Source organism: Eleutherodactylus coqui, chromosome 3, assembly GCF_035609145.1.
Source record: "Eleutherodactylus coqui strain aEleCoq1 chromosome 3, aEleCoq1.hap1, whole genome shotgun sequence".
Taxonomy (NCBI): domain Eukaryota; kingdom Metazoa; phylum Chordata; class Amphibia; order Anura; family Eleutherodactylidae; genus Eleutherodactylus; species Eleutherodactylus coqui.
This window is the reverse complement of record NC_089839.1, coordinates 286,450,040-286,469,995: the sequence shown is the minus strand read 5'-3', so window position 1 is coordinate 286,469,995 and position 19,956 is coordinate 286,450,040. Positions and strand designations below refer to the sequence as shown.

General features: G+C 43.4%; 1 protein-coding gene across 1 annotated transcript in view; it reads right to left on the bottom strand.

Annotated features, from left to right (window-relative positions):
• The window catches only part of AGBL4 (AGBL carboxypeptidase 4), a 1,858,614-nt gene that overhangs the window by 709,009 nt on the left and 1,129,649 nt on the right, over window positions 1-19,956 (bottom strand). The window contains exon 6 of the mRNA XM_066594768.1: window positions 10,234-10,273. Coding sequence (XP_066450865.1) covers window positions 10,234-10,273 — 40 coding nt within the window. The remainder of the gene's footprint in view (window positions 1-10,233; window positions 10,274-19,956) is intronic.

Genomic DNA, 19,956 nt, shown 5'->3' with positions numbered 1-19,956 from the left:
AATGGTGAAAATTCGCAAAGCGTCTATGACGAATTGGTACCGCAGGTCAATAGCTGCAGTAAGGCCTCATTCACACGAGTGTGTGCTTTTTAACGCTGGCCGCACGCACCGTAAAATCGCAATTACGAAGCATAGTCGCGATCAAGTCCCGAGATTAATTAGCATTTTCTCGTCTAGTCACAGGGGCGGATTGTATGAAAAATACGCTGCAATGCGGAATTCCGCCGGTCGGCAGAAATCCCTCCATTAGCTTAAATAGAGGCAGCTGTCTTCTTTTCTGACGCAGGTAAACTCCCTCCCCCTCCCTTTTTTTCAGCTCCCATAGAAGTCTATAGGAGCTTCCTGCATTTTTCGTCAAAAGATAGGGCAAGATCTCTCTTTGGTAACCAAAAACGATTAGCGTTTGTTGTTTTAACGGCGCAATTTTTTCACGCATCTGAAAATCACGCATGTGAACAAATGCATTGGAATCCGATGCTTCACATGAACACAATTTTCAGACAACGTTTTATCGCGGCTAAATAGCTGTGTAACAACGCTCGTGTGAATAAGGCCTTCTAATTGATGATGTGTGTAGATCACATTTGTTAAATCCCATCTGCATGTAATCTGCTGCTTTCTGTGCGCCAATCTGCATTGAAATTCCGCAGCATTCCCACTAGGTGAAAATTTAGCGTAGATGTAGATACGCTTGTGATAATGTGTCGGAATTGCGCTGTTAGGGCTCAGTCACACGGGCGCATCGGCACCTGTACACCGGCACTGATGCGCCCGTGTGACTGACAGTTAGAAGACGGACGTCTCTCTGCAGCGCTGATGAAAGAACACATGACCGGTAATGGAGCCGGTCACATGTTCTTTCTCCCGGCGCTGCAGAGAGACGTCCGTCTTCGGGTATGGCCGTCTGACACATGCAGTAATACGGGCGCCGATGCGCCCATGTGACTGAGCCCTGAAGGGGGAGCTATCATGTGCTATTGTAAGCGTATTTGCGCAATCTACTGTACTTTTACGTGTTGCGGGACCGTTCACATCGGCACACGACACATCCGCTCCTTTGCAGCCTAATTAGTCCCCAGTGCGCGATTTTGTGTGGATCTGGTGCACATTAGACTTCTATGGTGTCTTAGGTGCGTAAATGCGCACACAAATAGAGCGTGACGCATATATTTTTACGCCTGCTAACTGAGTGCAAAATTTAGAATGTGAGGGAGCCCATTAAAAAATCAATGGGTTGTATTCTCTGCATTTTGCGCCCGTCTGCAGAAGCCCTAATGTAGGCACCACATGGGTGTATACATATTGTATGCGATTTTGCGGAATGGGTGTCATATATTTGCGCACGCATCAGTGTATTTTACTGTACTCTTTACTCGCAAAGGTGCAGGAAAATAGAACATGTTGTGTATTTATTTGAGCAACCGAGATTCAAACAATGAAATACGGATTACAAGCAGTCGCAATGTCACCTGCAACATGTCCGTATTAAGGATCCGTATTGTGACAAAACGCTCAGGTGGAACTTGCCTAATGGTGTAGGATAAGTGTGCCGCAAAATTTGCGCGCCAAATAGGAAGCGAATAGAACCCATTGAGTTAAATGGTTTCCTTCACATGTGTTTTTTTTCTTAAACAGGTGTATGGACTGCAATACAGACAGGGGCTGGCTGGGAAATCTTAGTCTATGGGCAAGCACACAGCACTGGTCCATGAGTAGCGGCCTATCCCTAACCGTTTTTTCTCTACCTGCCATAATATAAGAACAGTGCAGAGGTACAAGAGAGCCAGGCTCAGTAGATAAAGACGTCCCTAGAACCAAGCTCAGTAGATACAGACAGCCCCAGATCCAGGCTCAGTAGACAAAGACGGCACCAGAGCCAGGCTCTGTAGATACAGACGGCACCAGATCCAGGCTCAGTAGATAAAGACGGCCCCAGAGCCAGGCTCTGTAGATACAGATGGCACGAGAGCCAGACTCAATAGATACAGACATCCCCAGAGCCAGACTCAGTAGATAAAGACGGCACCAGAGACAGGCACAGTAGATACAGACAGCACCAGAGCCAGGCTCTGTAGATACAGACAGCACCAGATCCAGGCTCAGTAGATAGAGACGGCCCCAGAGCCAGGCTCAGTAGACAAAGACGGCACCAGAGACAGGCACAGTAGATACAGACGGCACCAGAGCCAGGCTCTGTAGATACAGACAGCACCAGATCCAGGCTCAGTAGATAGAGACGGCCCCAGAGCCAGGCACAGTAGATACAGACGGCACGAGAGCCAGACTCAATAGATACAGACATCCCCAGAGCCAGACTCAGTAGATAAAGACCACACCAGAGACAGGCTCAGTAGATAAAGACAGCACCAGAGGCAGGCTAAGTAGATAAAGACGGCACCAGAGCCAGACTCAGTAGATTAAGATGGCCCAAGATCCAGGCTCAGTAGACAAAGACGGCACCAGAGACAGGCACAGTAGATACAGACGGCACCAGAGCCAGGCTCAGTAGATAAAGATGGCCCCAGAACCATGCTCAGTAGATAAAGATAGAAACAGGTATTGGCTCAGTAGATAAAGATGGCACTAGAACCAGACTCAGTAGATAAGGATTGCACCAGAGCCAGGATCAATAGATAAAGAGACAGAAACAGAGCTAAACTCAGTAGATACTGTAAATAGGGCACCAGATTCAGGCTCAGGAAATAAGTTGAAAAGATCATCATCTCATCTAGGGCCTTCTGAATACAAAAACCTCACACGGTACCTTGTATTTAACTCTTTAGTGACCGGCCTACTTTGTTCCCTAAGGACCAAGTGATTTTCACTGTCTCACTGCTACGGCCTAAACTAATTGACATGGCCGTATGAGGGCTTGTTTTTTGTAGGACGGGTTGTATTCGTTAATCACACCACTCTGGGCTACATATAATAGGTTGTATATCACATTGTTTATTACATCTTTTTGAGGGGCGATGTTCCACGGTGTTCACCATTTAGTAAAAAAAACATGACAATTTTCTTATCTGGATCAGCACAATTACTGCGATACCAAATTATAAAGATTATTTTTTTACTAGTTTAGCATTAAAAAAAACACATTTTTAAAGAAAAACAATTGAATCTGCATCAGCATATTCTAAGGCCCACAACATTTTTTTTCCAGCAATGGAGCTCTGTTACGGCTTGTTTTTGGCGGAAACAGTTGTAGGTTTTATTTGTGCTTGTTTGATGTACATGTGACTTTTGGTTTGCTTTTTATTGCATTTTTTGGGGAACGAACAAAAGATAAATAACAATTCTGCCATTATTTTTTAAAATTATTTTTATGGCATTTACGAAACGAGATAAATAACAAAATATTCTCATTGTTTGGGTCATTATGAATGTGGTAATACCTATTATGATCTGCTTTTGAACATTTTTTTGTATTTTATCCATTTAAAAAAGGATTTTGTAGAAAAGATGTTTTTTAATTAGATTGAAAAAAAAATGTTATTTAACTTTTTGAATGCTATTTTTTATTCCCTCAAGATGACTATCCTAGCCATCATTCTGTTCGCTAGGATAGTACACCGCATTACTTAACCCTTGCCAATCAAATTTTGGATTCCGGGTTTCTGAAAAGGCTTTCTCTTTTTGCTGTTATACAATGGTGCCATCTGCTGGCTAAAGCCAGTATGTGTGCGCCAGAGAGGCTCCGACAGCAGAGTCACTGGCAATAGATGGTAAGAATACCCCGTCGGACATCTTCTGACATTGGAGCTGTACAAGCTTCGATCAGAATGTAGGAAAGATGTCAGACAGTGGATTTGAAAGAGCTAAGTAGTGCATTCTACAATGCCTAAGTCATCAGCCATTAGACTCTGCTGAAAGTAGGGGCTAATGGGCTAAATTACATCAAGCCCTTTGTCAGGCCTTTGTCTGCCATGTGTACTCATTGGTACCTAGCAATCATATTGCGCGGTGCTGATGGGTGACAGGAAGAGCCCCCTCCCCCAGTTATCTGCTTACAGGCTGCAGTTGCTATTGATTGTGGCATGTAAGGGGCTAAACTGCCATATCTGAGGTTTCTCTATTCCTGGCAGTTACAGCAGAAGCCGGGTTGTCAGTAGTCAGCCAACCCACCACCTTAAAGATATATGTGAAACTTTAAAGTCCATTAGTGACCGCCCTAAAAAGGCATATCAGCAGTCACTAAGGGGTTAAGATATGTCCCGCACTTTGCCCCCTGATTAAAATACAGCCTCCACATTGGCCTGTTGTTCAGAGTCTAGTGCCATACCACCCGTTTCCACATATCAAGTGCAGAGGATGACCTGCTGGCGTCGAAGGTCTGAAGACTTAAAAAAAAGGGATATTTCACATTTCTCAACACAACCACTTGTTTTCGTGATCAATACTTAAAACATACTGGCCATAAATTACTGCCAAGCGCTGAATTCTTATGACAAGTATATTTTTGAAGAATTTACGAATAAACCAAATAGTTTCAATTTATTGCGAAAAACTGGATTATCCATTTTTTTGTCAAAGCTAGAAGATCCACGACTAGAATATACTATTTCTACGGACGCTATTACTACAGTAAATAGAGATAAAACTTAGTTGAAAAGAAAAACATATACAGAACTTCATAGTAGACGGACAGGTAAAGTGTGACATTAAGTGACAAAGCCCTTTAAATATGGTCATACTACGAGAAGTTCAGCTTTCTGTAATGTCAGAAGCCAAACTGCTTTAAGAGATCAACTTTTACTTTAAGTTTAGTAGTCTTCGAGTTGGCAGAAATACTGCCAGCTTGTGCAGGTCAAATAGGTCAGGAGAAATAATTTGCAATAAAGGTGAACTGGCAGCTTGAAGATAAACAGCCAGTAAGATAGAGCCAAGAAGAACACCGGTCATAAGGTAAAAGCCTTATCTGATTTCTCAGCACCACAATTAATTCCCGCTGACCTTTCAAATATGTATCTTGTATATTTTAGAACCTTGAAGAACAGACACACTCGCCTTGCCGGCTAAAACTTGAGTCGATGTAAGAAGAGAGTTGCATGTTTTCCTTACAATGCCCAAATATTGAGGCGCGAGTTTTATTTGTCTAATGAGCACATCAATTACTATAGAGTCATGAGAAGGGATAGTACTGGTAAAGGTTATTTCAAGGATGATGGTTATCATCCAGCCTTTATCCTTGCCGATCTGTCTTACTGAAAGCATTTGACCTTTTAATAGAATCCAAGAAAACAAGAATAGGGAATAAGAGTTAATTTGGAACTCTATAATGCAACAGAAAAGATGAAAGAGCATTCAAATCGATAAGAGAACAATAACAGGCTGATGAATGTTTGTACCCAATTTACTCATTTTGCTAACCGGATTTTGAATAGTTTTCAAAGCCCATATTCTCTCCGCGGTGTGAAGTATGTGTTATTGTGTCCAAACAAAGCCAGACGATAATCATTACGGAGTGCTGAAAAGGTCATCTCGTTAGAAATGTCAGCTTTCAATGGAGAGCGCTGGACTTTCATACCCAAGTATCCAATTAATGGGGCATACCGAGTTGCATGGAAACGTTGAGGTGACCTGGAAAAAGAATCCAGCTAGCGGACGCTTGTTGGTAAAAATAGATGTTGTTTTGAAATATGAACTTCTGGAAACTTCAAGGTGGTTAAAAAGTTTAGGTAACAAACAAAGAAATTGATAATTCACTTCTGTGTGGTTAGTAACAAATACTTAGATGCAGAATTGGGTTGTAGCCAAGCCGTAAAGTAAATGAATTCATGACCGACTCGGAAGGAACAATGTAAGAAAATATCTCAACGTACATCTTAGAGGAGAAGAGTAAAATTCCTCTTGAAACACTGAAGAGTATAACTGGTTGTGTAAAATGTAAATTAGAAGGGACTTCACAGAATTAACATGTATCACTTATTCACAGGGCCGGTGATAAATCCCTGATCGCTGAAGGTCCCATAATTCAGATCCTAATGGGAGCCACGTGTCCTCCACATTGCTTCCACCGAAGTGAGCATGCACACTGCTGTTCTGTTCAACTCCATGGGACTACCAAAGAGAAGCCAAGGACAGTACTTGGCTCTCTCCCGCAGTCCCATAAAGGTAAATCAGTGCAACAGGAAGCATTTGGTTGACGCTGAATTCAAGCCCCTCCTAACTGCTGCGGATACAGTGAGGAGGAAAGGAGGACACATGATCTCCATTCTGATGATCAGTTGGGGTGCCAGCAGTGAGAACTCCAGTGATCAGAAATGTAACACCTATTGTGTGGATAAATGATAAAAGTTAATTCTGGGAATACCCCTTTAAAGACATAGATGCATCAATGGAAGGCTCATAACTTGTGTTGAGCGAACTGAATCTGTAGAACCTAAATAGAACTTTTAGCAGAGCTCTACCCAAAACAGGGTTCTTCTGGTCCAGTTCACTCAACGCTAGTAGTGAATACTGGTGTATAACACAGTCTAAGAGCCATAAACGTCCTATATAACACTCTCGGGGCTCTTATGGGTCTCAGACGGTGTTATACACCAGTTTTAGGGGTTTCAGTGGGGTTAAAACTAATTTGGAAAGAACCTAACTTTTTGCAAAAGTTCAGCAAACCGGCTGAACCAAACTTTTCGCTCATCACTACTGATAACTCATAGTCTGTAAGAGAGAACTAAAGAAAGAAACCAAACATGGGAGGGAGTATAGAGTAAGCCTCATAGCAAAACTCAAAGGCCTCTATTTTGGCCTTCATTCAAACATCACCACATGTCTCTGGACAAGAGGACCTTGTTTAAGTTGACTCCCTTCTCTTATTTTGGAGAAGGGCAAAAAAACACTGTCTTGTCCACATTGTGATGCATTTAGGGAAGGATAGCTCTGCATTGACTTATACTGCCTAAATGGAAGGGATAACCTATTTAATGGAGAATTACAGTTAAAGATATATAGTGTGATATACAACAATTTCCAAGGAGTGTAGCTGCAGGGTGCAGAGGTAGCAGTTGCACCTGCACCCTACAGCCTGAGGGGTTCTAAAGACCACATAAGAAGATAGTATAGTTTAGATGTTCATATGGTCCAGCCCCAAGAATAAATGTGCATGACAGTGGGTTCTCTGGACTTTAGATAGAGCCATGGGTTCATATATTGTAGACGCAATCATTTAAAAGGTTGTCTGAGACTTTTCCTATTGATGACGCATCTTTAAGATACGCCATCAATAATTGATCAGTGGGAGTCCACTGTTCTATCTTCGCTGATCAGTTGTTGAGGCCCTTCTATATGCAATGATTATCATTTGAGCAGCCAAACGACTGAACGAATTTACGACTGTTTTGCAGAAAATGCTGAGCATTAAAATGTACAGATAATCGCTTGAAATCCTCTCTATTTCCCTCATAAAACTTTCATCCCTAAAGTAAATTCTGTGTATGTTGTTTGCTCAGGTGGGCGTGTGTTTATGCGTGGAAGCATTAGCCAGCAGGTTTTTAATTAGTGTGAAGATAAGCCATTGCCTTCTGCAGGCATGGATAAACAAACAAGTAGTCATTGTGTTTATGCAAGGCAAACAATCACCCCCCCCCCCCCCTTCAAGTTGTTCAGTCTTTCAAACAACTGAAGATATACCATTTAGTCAAAGCGAAAAGCAAACAAATCAATGACCATTTTTATGCAGGCTAAAACTAAACAATAAACAACAGGTAAACGAATAGTAGCCTGGGTTGCTACTGCAGGCACAGCCCCCATTAAATTCAATGGCCTCCATTTGGTATGATAGGGGCAGATCATCCAGGAAGTCATCCATCCACAGTTGTCAGTAGGAGATTCAAGTACTGATCCACGTTGAGAGTCTCTGGAATGAACACATGTCCCCAAACAGCTCCATGCATGTATTGTAGCAGAAGGAGGTCCCTTCAAGTACAATTTCCTCACTTCAGCAGTTCAACAGGACTTATAAAGATGCGGAACGCGGATTTCTACTTCTCACATGCTACTCTTTAACTTTGCAATTAGGTTTTACTCTCTATTTCTTACAGAGGCCACAACACAAAATCCATGCTCCAACACCCCAGGGGCCCCTGCGTCATACTATCATGTAGCGCATCCATGCCTTCCTATTCAAGTATGCTATTGTTATTTCAATATAGGAGACCAGTACTGAGATATAGTGTTGGATCCGTCTTTTTGACTACACCTGTATATTTATTTCACTTGATCACATGTACGAATTCATATGAAATAGGCCCTATTCTTTAAAGAAACGGCGACACCCTATATTGGCTATTGCAGCTTCGGACAATTTATTTAATGGAGTTGCAAAAAAAGCCATCACTTAAGAACACGTCTGGAACCAGTTCTTTTTAAAAGCCCCCTTTCTCTAATCCTGGACAACCACGCAGCACACCACAACCTCGACAATGATGATTCCCACTACTGGCACTTTAATGCACATGCCCTATTGTGTGTTTTATAATTGGGAAAATGCTTAATAAACCGCTTACTATTGTCTAAACCCACATGCAGCAAAAATTGTATAAACCAACAATCTGAAGCAACATATCATTATGGGATTGAAAATTACGAACACACGCACGCTGAATTATGCATATCCACGCTCCTTGAATTTCCAAATTTTACAGCAATATTTGGGCATTTTAAGAGAAATATATATTTTTGGCGTCTACGAACATCTGATCATTGGGAAGTTGTCTGTAATAGCTGGATGTCATCATTAGTTTTATTGCTGGGAAAGCATTGAGCATACATTAACTTGATTACTGGATACTGAATACGGCTAAAAGGCATAAAATGTTTCTATTGCCAAGGGGTGGGAACATCTGTCAAATTGAACCGCGACTGCTAATGCACATTGTGAATTCTGGGCGATGCTGGTTTCAATGTGCATTGCCTTGAAAGAGGAAAATGTACCACCAATTACAGAGTGAGGCATCCTTAAAAGACCATTACAGTGAAAATGCAAGTTTTGCAACTTTTTTCCCTATTCAGTACTTCCATTCACATATGTTATGTATTAAAGTTTGTTGGACTTAATTGCAGTTAAGTACAAGATGGAAAGTTAAGCATTTGCTGCAGACAGATAAAGATGACTACAACATGGCTGTCGCGGAAGGAACGAGGTCCTAACCTGAGGATTTACGGGGTAATGAAACATTTTTTCATGAAGTATACTTTTTATGGGCGGGTTTTATGGGTAGACATTTTGCCCAACCCTTTTGGGCAACGAAAAAAGAGAGTTTTGTGTAGCTATTGGATATACTACACTTATAGTTCAATGTTGTTGACATACTTCTGTCATTGCTTCCATCCAATTATGTACCAGAAATAATACAACAATGGGAAAAATTATGTTACGTTTTACCGAAAGGCATTTTCCACACTGAAATGATCAGATATATACAGTACAACAGGAATGGACGCACCAGATTAAAATACAAGATATATCAACTGTATTTTGGATCATATGTAATGGTACTGTTCTGTTCTTGCTACTGTACTTCTAGTAGTGACTGTCCTGGGTATGGCAACTCAGTCCCATTCACTTGACTTGACAGTCACAGTCACTAGTAAAAGTACGGAGCTATGGCTGATCAACAAAGAATGGGCGTACGGCAGCCCCTTTAATCAGCTGAATGGAGTCGAACCCCCAATGATCTGCTATTGATGGCCTATACTAAGCATAGGCCATCAACATTCTAGTCCTGGAAAATCCTTTTGGAGGGGGTTTGCCACTATTTACTATTGATGACATATCCTTATGATAGCAAATCAGTGGGGATCCGCTGTTCAGGATTCCTGTTGATCGGCTGAACCTTCGGCCTGCTGTGTGCAAGGTCAGGCATCCACATCGATGGTCAGGGCTTCCCAACACATTGATGGTCAAGGGACTCCCATTGAAAGCCGATGATTGACACTTCAGGTCTTGAGTTTGACCACCAATTTGAACTGACAGCAGGCCGGATGAGCAGCTGCTAGGCAGGGGTCCCAAGTGATAGACCCTCACCAATCTGTTATTGATAATCTATCCTGAGGATTGAGTCAGTTCTTTACTTGGGTTTTATCTCACATGTGAGCAAGAAAGAAGTTGACAGTGATAATGCACAACAAGTATCTGACTCCAAGCCACTCACAAGTAGTTGCCCATCACTACATGAATGATATTACTTTCTTTCTTCAAGTTCATCAAGTTCAGTCTATTAGAATGGTACTTACCGGGGCTGGTAATTGTAAGAAGATCAAGTCTTCGTTGTTGCTGCAATAGAAACAAAAAAAGAACATTACGTCACTCGAATACCATGTGGACCCAAAGGTGCTAGAGATACTATGGCTACGAGGAGACCAATACGTCCATCACAGAAAAGTTACACAAAATCATGACTTAAGTTCACAAAGCTTTCTTCAGCACATTATTATTGCCGCAAGTGTCTGCACTGACTTGTAGGTTCCTCCTCTTGTCCAAAAGCAACAATCGCTCATTGCAGCCGCATGATATTCAAATAAGATGAATCCAATGAGAATGATGATGAAGCTTCATTTCATTTCTATTGTGAATGTCTGCTACCCATAACTTTACTTAAAGGGGTATTTTAGGCCTTTTCTTTATGTTTTCTATTGATGACCGACAGATCATCAATAGATGATCATCGGGGAACTACCACTCATATCCCCACAGATCAGCTTATTCCCAAAGTTGCTTTCACTTTGATCAGCGCAGGAAGCAGAATGAGTTGACCATAGCGCTTATCGCAGTGACCGCGGCCCCAGGAATAAGTTGATCGGCAAGGATCTGAGCGGATTCAGGGTTTACTAGGGGGCTTTCTCTTTCTGCTATTATACAATGGCACCATCTGCTGGCTAGAGCCAGTACTGCGATATGTGACATGCTGGAGAGGCCCCCGACAACAGAGTGGCCAGTAATCTACAGTAATAATACCCTGCCGGACGTCTCCCGACATCGGAGCTGTACAGCCTTCAATCAGAATGTCTTTAAACGTCAGACAGTGAATTGGAAAGGGTTTAGCATTTATTGATGACCTGTTGATTATCACTAGTAAATTTTTTTAAAAGTCCCGGAATACCCGTTGTAGCAGGGCAATGTCAGAATAGCCTGCAGAGGGTGCTAGATAGGCATTCTGTCACCTGCAAAAGGGAAAGTAAAGGTTAACACTTGAGATGAGCGAGCACCAAAATGCTCGGGTGCTCGTTACTCGAGTCGAACTTTCAGTGATGCTCGGGAGTTCGTTTCGAGTAACGAACCCCATTGAAGTCAATGGGCGACTTGAGCATTTTTGTATATCGCCGATGCTCGCTAAGGTTTTCATTTGTGAAAACCTGGGAAATTCAAGAAAGTGATGGGAACGACACAGAAACGGATAGGGCAGGCGAGGGGCTACATGTTGGGCTGCATCTCAAGTTCCCAGGTCCCACTATTAAGCCACAATAGTGGCAAGAGTGAGACCCCCCCCCCCCCCCCGCACTGTCAGCATAAAGATCGTTCTCCTCTGCCACAGCTGTTACAGCTGTGGCATAGAAGAACGATGTTAGCCCATTGAATTCAATGGAGCCGGTAATACAGCCGGCTCCATAGAAAGCAATGGGCTGCCGGCGATCGCGGGATGAATTGTCGGGAAGGGCTTAAATATATAAGCCCTTCCCTGCAATTCATCCAGAAATGTGTAAAAATAAAAAAAATATATATACTCACCTTGTCATGTCATTCAGCTGAGAGCTGCCCCTGAGCCAATCAGAGGCAGCACTCACTCACCCATTCATGAATTCAGCGCTGAGCCAATCAGGGGCAGGTCTGACTCACACCCCCTTCACACCCACTGCAGGCCGGCCGGGCTGAACTCCGTCTGCCGGGACAAGGTGAGTATATATATATTTTTACACATTTCTGGATGAATTGCAGGGAAGGGCTTATATATTTAAGCTCTTCCCGACAATTCATTCTGCGATCGCCGGCAGCCCATTGCTTTCAATGGAGCCAGCTGTATTGCCGGCTCCATTGAATTCAATCGGCTAACATCGTTCTGCCGGGACAAGGTGAGTATTTTTTTAAATTATTTTTACACATTTCTGGATGAATTGCAGGGAAGGGCTTATATATTTAAGCCCTTCCCGACAATTCATCCCGCGATCGCCGGCAGCCCATTGCTTTCTATGGAGCCGGCTGTATTGCCGGCTCCATTGAATTCAATGGTCAGTGCTCGTTTAATCGAGACGAGTACCGCGTTGTGCTCGCCTCGAGTAACGAGCATCTCGAGCATCCTAATACTCGAACGAGCATCAAGCTCGGACGAGTATGCTCGCTCATCTCTAGTTAACACCTGATGGGTATAGCAGGAAATGGCTACAAAAGAGCCAGTTCCTGCCAAAACCAGGGGGAAAGTTACAGCTTGGCAGTGCAGGACAGGACAGGCTGCAAGCTGGGGTCCAGTGAGGACCAGCAAAGGCCCTGAGGTTGACAGGGACGACAACCCTAACCTCACACCCAGGTGGGGTGTTTATGGTCTTTGCATTGGACCAGTTGGGTCTGTCACCCTGTCTGATGGAGGAAGACGCCCTCCAGATGCCCTAGGAGGGGTTAGTGACAGGACCCTGTGCGTTGTGAACCCTAAAAATGATATGAACTGTGTATGATGTTTTGATTTGCTGTGAATAAAGGCTGGCAGGAGCCAGAGATTTAAAGAAACTTCAGACTGCTGGAGCCTGTTTTCATGTGAGGTGCGCCACTTCCTAACCGTGTGGACGGCGATCCAGAGGCGAGTGAACCCCAACTTTCCACACCGTATAAAGGTATTATCTCACAAAATTAAGTTATTCCCTATCCATAGGACAGGGGATTTCTAGCTGATCATTGGAGTGCGACTGTTGAGACCCTGATTGATCCTGAGAATGTGGGTCTTGAAGGTTCTCAGTGGATCAGCAGTCAAACATGTGCTCCACCGCTCCATTTATTTCAATAGGTCTGCTGGGGATAGCCAAGAGCTTGAACTGACCACCAAAAAAGTATGAAGCAACACCCAGACATGCAATATGGGGGTGACTTGATTGCAGGCCTTTGAGCTTGTTTGAATTAAAGGGGTTTTCCCATTAATTAACATTGCTTCACAGCCACTCTGTCCTTCCTGGTTGCTGCTGACCAGGACATGTGACTGCTGCAGCCAATCACTGACTATAGAAAATCCCTACCTTGTCCAGTGATTGGCTGCAGCAGTCACATGTCCTGGTCAGCAGCAACCAGGATGGACAGAGTAGTTGTGAAGCAATTTAAAGCGGTGGGGAAACCCCTTTAAGGACTGAAAGGTCACAGATCATACATACCGGCATGGAGCCCGTAGGGCTTCTTCAGTACACAGCTGCAGTATATGGCCTGCATACATTGTTATATATACTCCAACAGATCCCATACACAAATATATGCCACAAAGGTCTATAATACACTTTAACCATGGAACAGGTGATATTATCCACTAATAACCCAGTAATAAATGGCGATTTACAGCACACAGTCCAAATGTCAGCTTGTCCGCAACTAGTGGGTGCTACCCCTGCAATAATAGTCTATAAGTTCTGGGCTCGTCTCCATCACACTTCTGTATTTTTAGTGTTTGCTCGGGTATATATATATATATATATTGTGACTGGCAGGACTGTCTAGTCCCTCTAGTGTGGTGATGTGAACACAAGTGGGTTTTTATCAAGGGCCGCCCTCACCTTACAGTTCTCTAGGCGTACTCAGTACAGCAATGGGGAAGAGAAGTCTGTCGATGTCCAAAGAAGATGATGTGAAGAGCTGTGGGACCGCGCTTCTCTCTCTAGAACAATCTCAACCGTAGTCCCTCTGGCTGTAGTCCTTAGAAATTTGTAGCATGGACACAGTGATCGTACATGTGGCGTCAGTCAACACTCTCAGTAACAGACTACCACTTTCTTTGTGTGACTGTCCCTCTCCAACAGGCACACAATCCCTGAGAAAACATCCTCCGCTGCGCTCTCTGCTATGTCTCTTCCTGTCGCCGCACTCTCTGTTCCTGCCACATCATCCACATGCTTTCATCCCTTCTGAAGGGTAGAGCTTCATATTTGCGCCAAAGACATTAGCTTGTGCAAATGAACATTCGCACAGGCATACAAAAAATGCGTTCGTTTTTGGGCGGCTCCCCCTTACACTTCACAGGTTTACAAAAATAAAAAAACTCTGAAAGTTGGATAATGAAGCAGTTTTAAGACTAACTTGTATGCAAACAGCTTCAAACAAGGTGAACAGTTTTTTTTAATTATGGGAGTAACCCTACATATGTGTGTATATAGATCTATAGAGTGTATATAGATATATAGATGTATAGTGTGCAGAATGTTAAGGCAGCAGTATGCAGTCCTAAGCTCTCACTCACGACCTGAGTTCAGTCCCCCATGGTTCAGGTAGCCGGATCAAGGTTGACTCATCCGTCCAAGGTTGGTAAAATGAGTTTAGGTCATGCTGCTAAATTCCCTCTCTTCTGCGGCCACTGTCATTGTCTCCCATAGAAGTCTATGGCAGATAGTTTCAGGACTATTTTCCCTGATGGGTGCTTTTACGCTGTGGGAATAAGCCTGTGTGATCTGATGCATTGGAATCCAATGCATCAGATGGTAGCGTATATCGGCCGGCCATGAAAATGGCGGCCGATATACGCTTTTGTGAATAAGTACTTACGTATAGATTGCTGTTTTATTCTGCAATTTTTATTTACTTCTTTATGTAATTATTTTTTTACCATCTATGTCCCCCATGACATCATATAAGACCTCTGGGGATCATTCACATGTTTTTTTTTTATTTGACTTTTTTTTCACTGTAGCTGGGGCATCCATAGGAGCCCCTGTTACAGGGGAAAACATCCCCTGTAGTGACAATAGTCAATGGCAGAGCTGATCAGGGTCTACTAGGATCCTGTAGCTCTGCTGTAGCAGGGAATCCCAGTGGTCATGTGACCCCTGGGTTTGCATAGTGAAAGAAACATTTCCACTTTCACTTTTTAGTAGATATCGCTCATTGAGCGCTGTGTACTAAAGAAAGTTGGAGGCAGAAAGGCTTAAAACCCACTTCTCCCTCCTCCCCCTGGTTATCAGCTGTAACTAACACCTGACAACCCGGCCTGCTTTTGAATGATTACAGAAGCAGGGGGCTTTAATCCCTGCTGTAATTTTACATACGGCTGGGCTTTAAGCCCAGGACCAGGCGCCGTAAACTTACAGCGCCTGGTCCTAAACAGGTTAATCTGACATGTAATCACTATACCTTCAGCTGAGGACTGTCCTTCATGGGTCATCCTCTGTCTAAGGCCACATGCACGCAGACAGCTCGGAGTCTGTCCCGTCCATGTGCAGGCGGATGTCTACAGCGGCTCGCCCATCTGTATTGCGGATGACCACAGCGGCTCACCGTCGGTCATGCGCAGTACAGATTTTAAAAAAAATGTTTGTTTTCCCCGCGCTGTCACTAGGCGATGACGTGGATACTCGCAACCTGTCCGTAATGTCAATTGCGGATGGGCTGCTGGTTGGATGGCTTCTATTGACTTCAATGGAAGCTGTGCATGCGCAGCCCTCACAAACATAGAACATGCTGAAATCACAATTCGTTTCCGCGTTTGTGAAGGAAAAAGCGATTTTCCATAGCACGTTCTGAACAGTATTTGCTGCGGATCCTCCATGCAGATGCCAATCGCAGATCCCACAGCAAATATCCGTTGATGTGCAGCCGGCCTTAGAAATTAAAGGGGTGGAAGTGTGATGTTACTGACAAACATGCATCACTTAGGCTCGTTTCCGGATGCTCCCTTGTTTGGTTACTTCGGTCTCCACTGTGATCAAACCACTTGAATCGGTCCTGGATGCCAGTCCCTGGGTCCCTGAAGATGGTGCGCATTGCCTGCTGAATCAGTTGTGGCCCATACACAGCGCAGCTATCGCGGGCACCATCAGCTCCCACTAGCTCATGTCCTTCCAGCTCAATACAGAGCATCAATCACCTGAGGCTCTCCTTATTGGGTACTCAAAAAGTCCAACTGCAGGTCTCTCTACATCACACCAGAGCCTGGGAGCGGGACCTCTTTTTAGGCATATTCATTTTCTCATTGTTGGAGTACTCCCAGAGTAATCTGTGACATCATAGAGTGAATCATGTGATCTGCTGGAGTGCCCAGCATTCATGATCCAGCAGATGCAATGATGAACAGCCTGTACAGGGAAGGTCTCCTTCACCCACCTTCATCCAGTGCAGAGCAGCCAGATCACAGCATGAATAATTATCACAATGAGAACTGGCTTTATACTTGATAACTTCATCCTTGCAGTTTCTGCATCCATTTCTATACTGCAGAATTGTCTGTCCAGGATATACTATGTAAGAGTTTTTGCATTGGGTGCCACCATGTTGATACTCTGCTTTCACCACTACTTTTGAATGGAGCACAGCTAGCACACTCCGAGTATGCTCCATGGAGTGTGCTCCAGTAATAATGAACAGCTAGAGAACGTGCTCAAAAGATTCTCCTGACATTAAAGGGGTTTTCCGAGCAAATACTGTTGATGACCTATCCTCAGGATAGGTCATCAATAGTTGATCCGCTGCTCAGGACCCCGACCAACCATCTGTGTGGGCGCAAGCTGTCAGCTCCCACAATAACAGAGATGTCGGAGCAGAAGCCTCCATGCCGACCTCCGTGTAGTCGCCGATGCTTGTAACTGCAGGCACGGCTCTCATTGAAATCAATGGGAGCCGTGCCTGCAGTTACAAGTGCCAGCCAGGGGCGTAACTATAGAGGATGCGGTTGCACCCGGGCCCAGGAGCCTTAGGGGCCCCATAAGGCCTCTCTTCTCCATATAGGAAGCCCAGTACTATGAATAAAGCATTATAGTTGGGGGCCCCGTTCCAGGTTTTGCATTGGGGCCCAGGAGCTTCAAGTTACGCCTCTGATGCCAGCCATTACATGGAACGTCGGTGTGGAGACTTATGCACCAAATACACAGAGGTCGGAGCGGAAGCTTTCACGCAGACCACCCATGTAGTGGCCGGTGCTTGTAACTGCAGGCATGTGAATAGTATTGCCATGGAAAATCCCTTTAATGAAGAGTCAGAGCATGTGTTCTGCACTATGAGCATGCTCAAATGAATGTCGTTTTATACCTAGTCCTTCAGCCAATCAGTGTGCAGCCCCTGTCCTGTCAGTCCTCAGCACCAAACATCTGAGTGAATAAAGTCATGAATAAAGTCATGTGACCTCTCCCTGAAGGTCCTGCTAGGAACATATACAAGGCACAACATCATATATTGGCAATTAACCCCTTACAAAACTGCTAAAAGATGCACTAAATTTATTTAGAGCTGTGTACCATTTAATAAATGTAGTGCATCTTACTCCAGGCATAAGGATTGTTGTTCTTATAAATTTGGGCCAATGACTTTTTATAAAGGGAATCTAATTGGCAGAAAATTAACCTATTTTTAAATAAAGTTTCAACAAATCAGAATTTTACAATAGGCTGGCACTCGCTGTAGAGATCACTTTTCATCAGTGATGGTCACAGCTCACCTCCTCCCCCTCCCTTCACAGTGACATCTGCACAAATCCCAGAGCCTACCCACAGCACTTTCCATGTAATTTTTTAATTCACTAAAAATGATCATTTTTAGTAAGTATTTTCAGGCCAGATTCTTAACTGGTTGAATTACGCGGCTGTAAGATCTTCATTCAAATGCGAGTACAGAAGTAGAGCACTGACTAAATCATCAAGGTCTTGTATGAAAATGTGCATATTTATGTGCTTAACAGCAGAAATTAATGCACCTGCTTCTGGCAGAAATGAGTTATATTTTTCATTTTAAATTGGACTGTCTTGATAAATAATGCGCAGTTCTTCCTGCCACTGTTTTTTCTTATGTGCAATCTGTTACTATTTAGTAGGAAAGTGTAATAAAAATAGGCAGATGGGAGACACCATCTTGTTTTTGCGACTAAGCTAATTAAAAATGGAAGCTTGCATTTGGCTTGTCATCTATAAACTACAAGAAGACATTTCATTGTTTCAAAAAAAACATCTTTGCTCAAAGATTTTTTTGCATGATGGACATTTACGTATGACGCATCTACAAGATATGTCTGATAGGGGAGCATATTCAGGCACATTATACGGAGTCATTCAAATGTCAGGGCCACACTGAAAATCAATGCAAGTAGGAAACGCTGTAAAACACTTAGATGGGTGGAGAAAACTTTTTGCCATTATGGTAGTACCAGTTGACCATCTTGGTGACAGCCATCTTGGATTCAGCCTAAGAAATTTGAATGGAAAGGGAGTCATGGGATATATGATTTAAGGGTAGAATTTAATCAGAAATTGATAGGTGCAGTCAGATTTTCAATATCTGCAACCATTTTTGAGTTAGGGATGATGTCATGTTGAGTATTAATAAAGATATGTTGACTTATATGGTATGGAAAGTACTAATCACAAGTCTTTTTAGCTAGCAGAAGTTACCGATAACAAGGGCAGAACTGAGATCATCTTGATGGCCAACAACAGCAGTGAGGTGGTTAAGGCTTTCAATCAAGAACACCCATGAAGACCACCAGTGAGTGCATCAACTGTCGGGAAACTGGTAGTGTCAAACCAAGAACTGATCGTCTGAGCATTGTTTCCAGTTCTCAGATGTTGACATCTGTGCTAGCTAGTCCACAGAAAAGCACCAAGAGGCTGGCATTGGAGCATGGTGCGAGTCAAATTCTCCAGTTTGTCCTGGACACTACCAGTTTCTGAATGAGTTTCCCGACAGTTGGTGCACTCAGTGGTTGTCTTCCTGGAGGGTTTTAATTGAAAACCTTGGCCACCTCATGTGAACTTCTGTTACCGACCATCAGGATGATCTCAATTCCATCTTGGATTGTTAAGGGCATCTTCTGGTACCTGAAAAGACTTGGGATTAGTGTTTTCCTTACCACATAATTCAACATAACTTTATTTATACTCAACATGACATCATCCATAACTTAAAAATGTTTGCAGATATTGAAAAATTGATGGCACCTATCAATGCTGATGGAATTCTACCCTTAAATCATGTATCCCATATTGAATTTTTGGGGGGCTGAATCAAGGATGGCTGTCACCAAGATGGCTGACAGGTACTACCATAGTGCCAAAAAAAGTTTTCCACACCCATCTAAGTGTTCTGCAATGTTTCCTACTTGTATCTTTTTTCATTTAGAAGATATGCCATGTGGCCCAGACTTTTGAATCATCTCGAATATAGGTGTTACAAAAAATACCCTTTAAATTAGACATGTCTGCTATTCAGGACTGGAGAAAAGCTGAGTGACAGCTCTTATTGCAGATGTAATAGTAAGGCTGTCACTCAAACAGAACTGTGCAACTAAAGGGTGGATTCACACATCGCAGAGTAGCTACGGAATTTCGACTGCGGATTTCATGCTGAAGTTCCCAAGCAATGTACAGTGTAAGTGAAAGGGGTTTAACGAAGCCCGTTCACGTAACCCTTTGCAATCCAATTTTGGATTCAGGGTTTCCTAGGGGGCTCTCTCTTTCTGCCATTATACAATGGTGCCATCTGCTGGCTAGAGCCAGTACTGCGGTATGGGACATGCTGGAGAGGCCCCTGACAACAGAGTGGCCAGTAATCTACAGTAAGAATACCCTGTAGGACGTCTTCTGACATCGGGGCTGTACAGGCTTCAAATTAGAATGTCTTTAGATGTCAGACAGTGGATTGGAAAGGGTTAAAGCAGAAGAATTCTGCAGCAGAATAGAGGAATGATGTGAATGTTGAAATCTGCTCTTCTTGGTGCGGAAATGCTGCGAATTTTCACTGCGGAATTCATTCATTGCAATGCATTGAGTGAATTCAGTGGATACCACATCAAAATCAGC